This window comes from Parasteatoda tepidariorum, chromosome 8, assembly GCF_043381705.1.
Source record: "Parasteatoda tepidariorum isolate YZ-2023 chromosome 8, CAS_Ptep_4.0, whole genome shotgun sequence".
Taxonomy (NCBI): Eukaryota; Metazoa; Arthropoda; class Arachnida; order Araneae; family Theridiidae; genus Parasteatoda; species Parasteatoda tepidariorum.
This window is the reverse complement of record NC_092211.1, coordinates 87,349,753-87,358,980: the sequence shown is the minus strand read 5'-3', so window position 1 is coordinate 87,358,980 and position 9,228 is coordinate 87,349,753. Positions and strand designations below refer to the sequence as shown.

General features: G+C 29.0%; 1 protein-coding gene across 1 annotated transcript in view; it reads left to right on the top strand.

Moving 5' to 3' along the window:
- The window catches only part of LOC107443186 (O-6-alkylguanine-DNA alkyltransferase), a 12,018-nt gene extending 5,291 nt beyond the window's left edge, over positions 1-6,727 (top strand). Inside the window, exons 2-3 of the mRNA XM_016056974.3 lie at positions 4,785-4,912; positions 5,721-6,727. Of these exons, the coding sequence (XP_015912460.1) occupies positions 4,785-4,912; positions 5,721-5,980 (388 nt within the window). The 3' untranslated portion in view covers positions 5,981-6,727. The remainder of the gene's footprint in view (positions 1-4,784; positions 4,913-5,720) is intronic.
- The last annotated feature ends 2,501 nt before the right edge of the window (positions 6,728-9,228 follow it).

Sequence of the window (9,228 nt, the reverse complement as noted above, 5' to 3'; positions counted from 1 at the left end):
GAGGGTTTTCAAAAGAGAGGGCAGGGATAAGTACCTTATTTTAAAAAAACTTATTTTAATATTAATAATTAAGTTTAATTTATAAATTGACTTCATATAGATAATTAATACAAATAAATTGATGTGAAAGTCTGAAAAAAGTTTCTTCATATATCATGATACAAAATGTTATATGTACTCACATACGTCACACATTTGAAACTTATTTTAACACAGGATTACTTTTTATTTATATTTTAATCTTAAAAAATGTTAGGGGAAATTTTTTTATTTGCATAGAAAGCTAATCAATGGCCATACAGTCAAATCTAGCCAGCAAGGTGACTCTCCAGTCTCCAACACAATTAGTTTCTTCACTGTTGGTTAATTTTTTTTAGGCTAGATTACATATATATTTCAATAGAATAGCTCTTTAATATAACAGGGGATGAAAAAAGAAATCAATCTTAGAAAAACTCACTTTAGGGTGGGTTTTTCAGACTGGGTTATACCCAGTAAAACCCTGGCGGGTTTTATTGGGCAGGTGGGTTTTTTGCAACCCTGCGTTAAGCGTACATTTACTAAAGAATCTGTTAAAAATGATTGTGTCAAAAATGCAATAAAAAATTGCCGTTTTTTAAATTTTTTTTATTGTGTTTAGAAGCTCTCGCAGGCCGCACTTCAGTAGTCGAAGGGCCACAGGTTCAAATTTGCAAGTTTAAAATCTATTCGGCACCTTGGCGATTGTAGTTGGCGCGACAGATCATGATGCGGAAATATCCCCGTCTTGCCATGCAGCAGAATTTTTTCGAGCTATCAGTGACAAAACTCTAGCACTAATATCTTTCTGCAAAATTATTGTAACAGTAACAATCATATATTTTACAAATTTAAAATAATAAAAACACTGTATTTACGAAAAGAAAAAAGTTTTTTTCTTTAAATTTAACTTGTAATAATTTTTTAATTAAATATTTTGGGTGGTATTCTTGCATTTCGCTAGGAGGGGAACATAAAAATTATTTCCTTCGCATTTTGTAAATAATCATCACAATATAAATAACATAATTTAAAATCATGAAATATGTAGTAGGGTGACCTGGGGTGATTTCTGATCAAAAAATGCAAACATCTATTTTGTGAAAAAATTCATTTCAATTCACAGGCTACACCTTGATGCCAACTATTAATTGAAAACACTACTTAACATGTGAAGAAGAAAAAATTTAAAATGCTTTTCAAACTACAGTACACTTTTGATATCTCAAAAACCTTGTTATGTCAAAAAAAAAAAAAAAACTTTTTTTCTCTTGGCATTATGCACCTAATGTTAATTTGAATACCTATGTCAAAGGTCTTATAAAATTTTGTTATGTTGAATATTTTTCGAAATAGGAAATGAATTTAATGTAAACCATTTATTTTCTATGTAGGGTGACCTGGGGTAATTCCTGATCAAAAAATGCAAACATCTATTTTGTGAAAAAACTATTCAAGCTAAAATTTTAATATTTACTGGAAGTTTGAGGCTATATGAGGCGAGTCCTATGCTACCTTCTTTTGTTTGAAAATCTAATTAGAATTTAAAAGATTTTAAATTTTTAGTGATCAGGAATTACCTCTTCTCTCGATCATTTCTGGGGTAATTACTGATCCCGAGTTTTTATAGTATAGGGGCTGTTTAAAAATATTGAACAGTGGTAATTAACAAACAGGACATCAAGATCAAACAAATAAACCAAAGAGATATGTTTAAGCAGTTAATAAAGCAAGAATAAAGATTAAGACTTTAAATTTTCAATAAATCTTTGCGTAGTGCCATACATTTTAGGCAAGCAGCCAACTCATTCTCATGTTCTGCTGGAATGTAAGAAAGAGTTCCCGCATAGATTACTTTTGCTGGATTTTTTAACTTCATTAAGTGAGAGTGTAAAGTTAAGTAAGGTATGTCAACAGCTCTGACAGCAGCTTTCACACTGAAATTTTCATTTTCAATCATTGAAGGAATTGACTAATTTTGCTTTCTAGAAGCTTAGTATCCTTTTTTGGCTTATAATTTCTCACACTATTTATATTAGGCTAATTTATACACTCAAAAATTATTCTAACAATGTCCACACATAAAATTAAGATAGAAGAGGTAAGACAAACCATCAATGGTGAAAATAGAACACTTTTGCCGTGTATACAGTTAAAAACAAATTTTCTAATTACAGTTAAAATATACACAGTTAGCTATTTTTTATATATTACAGTTAGCTATTTTTTTATACTATTTATGAGAAAAAATGACTGATCAGGAATTACCCCAGTGATCAATAATTACCCCATGTGTAGGAAGCAGCATTTGATATATTTTCTAATAATTAATTATAATGTAGATATGAAGCAATTAAGCAAAAGCTTACACTATTTTTATATCAAAGAAAAAGAAAGTAACTCAAAATATTTATTATTAAGAGAAGGAAGGAGATAATCTTTGCAGAAATGTGCATATTTTAAAACCCATCTTTGAAATGGAAAATACAGAAAGCAGTTTAAAAAATACTTATTTTGTTAGATTAAACAGAAAACTATTATTAAGTAAATGTAGTTTTACTTTAGTAAAATGTACAAGCATTCTTGTCCATGTCTCAAATTTAAAAAAAAAAAAATAATTTTTTAAAAATAAAACTTAGGTGATCATTATTTACCTCAGAAACAGAGTGATCGTGAATTACCCCGGGTCACCCTACCAATTGCCGAAAAAAAGATCGATGACAAAATCACTCGAATCGGACTCTTCAAGTACATGTTTCGGCTGAAATTAGGTTGTTGTAGTAAATAATCTCGTATAAAATGTGTCAGATTTAAAAACTATGGAGAATTCAATATCTATGAGTGCAAAAAATTCAGTAGAATTATTGATTCGTACTCAAATGCAGGATTCGAATTTCCGATATTGTTTGAAATACCTCTGGATATTCAAAAACCAGGTGAAAATAAATATCAATAACTGCCTAAAATACAATCAAAAATTTACATCGATTTATGATACTATCGGCGTAAATTGAGCGCATAAAAAAGTTATTATCTAAATGCTTGATAAAAGTATTGTGTTCATTTTACATTGATGATTATCTAATTTTTATTATGCTGTAAATTTCTGTATTTTTCAAGGGAAAAATCTTTCTACTTGAACTCTGTAACATTCTGCTACAATGTCACTGCGATTCTGTGATTTTATTAGAATTTATAATAGTGAAAATCAGTAAAATTTGTTATTTTGAACTTGGGAGCTGTTCACTAATTACAAATATCTACTTGCTTCAGGCCAGGCATATATACCCTTATTTGCAGAATACCTTTTTCGGAGTTAATTCAGCATATGAAAACAAAACACTGGTAACAAATTCATAGTATCAAGTTTTCAAGTGATTAATTCAGGGGTCCTACACTTATTATTTTTAGCAAATGCAGTAACAAATATTATAAAGTGAAGTTTTTTATTTTCCCAATTATTTCTTTTCATCTGAATTTAAATATAATCGTTTGTAATGAATAATGCAGTAATGATATCACAAATATTTTGAATAGTTGATTGGGGCATCATTTGCTAAATTACTTTTGTACAAAGAAATTGAGATTTTCACTGTTTTCATTTCAATATTATTGAAACTTTAATTTAAAATTATTTGATAAAAGGCGTTTTTAACTCAATTACAAATTTTAATTCCATATCTATGAAGGAATAATAACTAATTCTTAGTTAATGTTTCTATGCATTGATTTGAAATTATTACGAGTTATTCAGTATTGATAAGATTATGTTAGAACTGTTTAAACTTTCTGTTCTAAATAAAGTAATTCTGAATTATGAAATAGTAATTTTATTATTTTTTGTTGATAAATGAGCTTGTATTACACTTAAATAGTATTATAAATTATAATAATAGCATTAAATAGTAGCTTGTATTACACTTTACCCCACTAAGAAGCCTGTTAATGAATTTTATTGTTAACAAATTGATTCTAAATATGTAACTTATAATAAAATTAAAAAATACAAATTCCAATTATTTATATTTCCATTACTTTTATATGCTGTGCTAAAACTTTTTTTAATGAACATGAAATTAAAAATTGCGAATAGAAATAATGTACTAAGGTGTTCTCAAATTTTTTTGAGATGTTAATTCACAATACTGTTGAAACTGTTATTATAACAAGATGCAATATATATTTATTTAGAATCACAATTAAATAAATTTGGAAAAATTATGTATAAAATATATTATAAATAGTTCTATATTTGTATACTGTGAGTAGTTTTAAATAATATTTTTAAAATATGGCTAAATTAACACAATACTATTTCAATCCGAAACAAGACATATTCAATCAATTATGCATTAATTTATTCATTGTAATTTGTGCTATAACGTAAACATTTAAACAAGCATAATTTATTAACAATTTAAATTAATTTAGAACACGGTAGTGAGCTAATTATTTAACTTAAGAAAATTTAACTTATTAGAATTCTCTTATTGGAAAAATTAACTTATTGGAATTTAGTTTCCATAGGTAAATTCATCAAATAATTGAAAGGTTTGAATTTTTCTTTGAAAAGATATTTTAGACAAGAATATGGGGATATTCTTAACTAATACAAAATAAAATAAGTTTCAAATGGTTATTATAATTATTGACTAAATAGTAGGCNTTTTTTTGATTTTTTTTTTTTTTTTTTTTTTCAAAATTAATGGTCTGCACAACTAAAAAGGCTTGAAACTGCTTTTTATTATTTTTGTTTTGGCTTTTAGAGACATCAAAGCCGATTACAATTCTGTGCTGACTAATTTGATGGTGTGGCTCAAGAATTATTTTGAAGCTTCTAACAAAATTCTTGAGGGTGTTCCTACTATTTGTCCTACTGTTTTATCTTCAAAAGGTAAATTTTTAGTATACGCTTATCTTCTTCTGATTAATTTTATCCATTTTTTGGGTTCCTGTCTCTTATCTGCCAACTCTTTGGCATTTATACCTCATCTTCTTGCTGAGACTTATATTTTCTTTATTATTAAAATATTTAAGATTTTAGTACCTTTTTAAAACTACCTCTGAATATACACTAATAGGTCGGTAAAGAGTAAGACTAGGAAATTTAACTAGGGACCACTTTTTGCATTAATAGAAGTATATTTGAAAAATAAAGTTAATGTAAGGAATATGTTAGTACTAATAGATTTTCATGTACCAATGCTAAAATATTAGTAAATAGATTCAACAAGGCGATAAAGATGCTGAGATTAAATAAATAGAAAACAGAGAAGCTAAGAACTAATAAAATATATTACAAATTGTGAAATTTTAAGTAAATTGTTAAGGAGCAAAAAAATTTTTAATTGTTGAGCAGTTATACTGCCAGTAAATAAATTACTGGCAGTGCAATACTACTTATAAATTTGCAAGATGTAAACATTTAAATTTAAAAAAAAAAATTTTTTTTTGTACCATGTGTTCATTTATTCCATTTGAATACCATACATTTGAATGTCCGGATTAGAGCAATAGATAAGCACAACAAATTTTTTAGTCTATGGAACTTGATTAAAAAAAAAAACTGTTTCATTTTGATATAGATCAATTCTATAAAATGATTTTTATTTATTTTTTTGTAGTAGGTATTAAACTTTCTGCGTGTGCTTGTTTGAAATGTGTCATGCTAGTGTGTGTAATAGTATCTTGTTTCTTCGTAGGGAAATTTACTGAAAAAGTTTGGAAAACACTATTTACGTGTGTACCCTTTGGTACATCCATTTCTTATGGTGGCTTAGCTGAACTTAGTGGAAATTCATCTGCTTCTAGAGCTGTGGGTACTGCGATGAAAAATAATCCAGTTCCAATACTCATTCCATGTCATAGGGTTATTAAGAGTGATGGCAGCATAGGACATTATTCTGGCGGAAATGGTGTAAAGGAATGGTTACTTAAACATGAAAAAAATGGTATACTGTGAGCAAGGTTTGAACAATGTGTGTGAATAATAATTTCTTTAACCATGTAACTGGCATGATTCCTGATTTAGTAACCATGCCGAAAATCTGTTTGATATGTAATGTGATATCTTTTTCCTGTAAAAACTAAAGCCAAAGTTAAATTAATGGATCAAATTTTACTTTAACCCTTTCATTACCTGTCCTCTGAAATGATGCCGGTGAAGCAATAAACCAGAACTCTCTTGTGGCTTTGGTTAAAAAAGTGAATTATTAAATTATGTTTTAAGTTGCTTTGAAAATTAGAATTATTATTATTTTATTTTTTTTCCCTTTTGACAGTGTTCCTTTTTTGTCCCTCTTTTAATTTAAATATAAAAAGTTTAGAATGCGAATTGTGAAAAAAAGTATTAAAAGTAAGTTTATTTAAAGTTTATTATATGATGTCAAATTATAAATTATTTTAGTTTAAATTTAAAAATTATAAAGCTGCTTCTTGTTCATTAAACATATAATATTGTTTGCTTAAATTTCATGACTGTGATTATTATTGAAGATTTTCATCCTTAGTAAAGTATCTGAATGTGGTTGATCCAGTTACTGAGAGAGTATTTTAGATATTCTTCCAAAACAATTTGTATTTTTATGTTATAAGATGTTGGTAATGCTACTATTTTATAACTATTGTGATATAATGTTAAAACTTTTTAACTAGCTCTCTTTGTAGAAATTTACACTTGTTGATATTAATAAAGTTTAAAATTTGTTAATTGTGATTTTTATTAATTTTTTTATGTGTAATTAGAGACAGAAATAAATGGGTATAATTGAAATTTTTCGCTTGCTCATTACTTCTCACAGTAAAATCCTCAATATTTATAAAATCAGACGTAGCTAACTTATTCATTGTTTCACCAACTGTGTCCTCAGGGGATTTATCTTCTTCAGATAAATACGGGATTCACGACCCCGAGGTGCCCCAGTGATTTTTATCTTTTTTTTTCTCAGATATGCAGTTTTTTAATCGTGCTTCGAAATACTGATCGACTTAAAGCAAAATTGACATTTTTGTCAAATACATTCTACCTTTTCTTCGGGAATTTTATAATTCCTTGATGTGGCCGTTTCAGCCCCTCTCCTTTCTTATGGTTCGCCATCTTGTGATTTTTCCTCTTTTATTAGGACTATAGCTGTCTTCGTCATACCTTTCGGTCTTCCTTTCACAAACATTTTTTTTTTTTTGGCAGTCTGGTCTTTAAAGGGAAGACTAGAGTATCAAAACTACCTATTAACAGACACTAGTTTTAACTAATCAGTCTAATTTCAAATGCATACGCAAGAATTATGAGTGAGAAGGGGGGGGGTATAATTGTTTACACTAAATCCTGACTGAAAAATTGCATTCACGTTTGCATTCACTGACAGTTTGGAATAGTTTCTGATGCATTATCACGACGTCTGAGTGGATAACTTTGTTTTGCTATTTCAAATATTCTTAAATTGTCAGAAAATAAAAATATCTGCTACTTTTTCACTGATATTCTATTTCTAAATTTCCGTTGGAGTAAGTTTGTGTACGCGTTTCCACTCGTAGAGTAAGACCGGGTGGTTTACCTTTTTCTAGAGTATTGCATTCATCGAGTTGCAACTTGGGCACTGTATTCATTACATTTTTATTTTAGTTGCATACTAAACTGACATTTTCAGTTTGAGATTGCACTTTATATTAAATGTAACAAAGTATAAGTGAAAGATATTAATTACTTGCTACTGGTGATTTTTGGAGGATTAACTGCTCCAGGTGAAGTAATGGCCTCGGAACTTAACAGTACTTTCAGCATGGCTGTCGCCTATAAGAGTGTATGTAGCTTAAAATATTTCGTAAATTAGAAACAAAAAAATTATCTTCAGATAGTAATTCTGTTGGCACTGACAGTATTTGTAACGTAACCTGTTTAAAATTATATCTATTAATACTAAGTGTATAATTTTTGTCGCAACGTGTTCTCGTTAACCCTACCGAAGAAAAGTCGTAGTGTGTATATGTTTCCATCAAATAGACGCTTATCTTTGTCATTCACCACTTCAATTTTAATACAGCACAATGCATTCACTTTGTGTGCAAATATGAATTTTTTATATTATGGTATGCATAACCATCTTGTTACGGCAATATAATTCTTTAAATGATGGATTTATGCTACCACTTTTTCATTTCATAAAAAATGATTCATCCTTTTAAAAGAATGCTAGTCATAAGTGGACTTCAACTACTTCATTATTATCTTACCTGGGTCTTTTACAGGTGCCAAAACTAAGTCCTGTAGTTTTGGTAATTTTGATTCCTTGATAAACTTTCGCTGTTTCCTCAAGGTGTCATTTGTGCGTAGCAAGGTTACCACAAATGTTGATTGTGTGGTTTCTGGTCTACCTATTTCCAAGCAAAAACTGGGTATTTGATTGCACGTTTCTGTTCCAATGTCAAGATGTGTTTCATTTCTTAAAGTAATTACTTAAATACACATACGTAAATTGATAATTGTAATCCACAACAGCTATTAACACGTTACTATAAAAAGACTTGTAGTTGCTCGTAGCATGCATTTTCGGTGGCTGGATCTTAATGTGGGTTCCGCGAATAGCTCTCTGGCGTCTATCAATTCTTCTTCGGTTGATGGAAGATGAATTATATCACCACATTCCTCGCAAAAACTTTACAAAATTCCAGGGTAATTTTGCAAACAAGTTAGATACAGTTCTGTATTCTGCAGATGAACTTAAGGCAATGGCAATTCGCTTTTCTATACGAAAAGCCTTCCTGAATCTTGTATCCATTCTGTCTAGGACGAATAGTTTTTCGAACAAGAACTGATACGTTCTTTTGCTAATCCTGAAGTTTTCTCTCCGCTGGCTGTCAGTCATTGGAGGAACAAAATCTTGCCAAAAGTAACTGCTTCTTTCTGAAGTCCACACAGAATGCCTCCTTAAACAAATGGTTGCACTTAAGATCAAAAACAAGCATCCAGAATTAAAACATTTGAGATGAAGAAAGAGAGATAAGAAAAAAAAGTAGTGTTAAAATATGTTGTAAAGTAATTTAACAGTAATAGATGTGTCAAATGGTTATATGAAAAGTTAAATTCGAAGAGATAATGAATGATGGAGGGATAACTTATATAGCAATAGGCAAGTCAGGATATAATGGATGTCAAACGACGCTAAGTGGGGTTTCAGTTTCGAAGTCTTTTTTGCCACAGTTGTAACAAGCTAT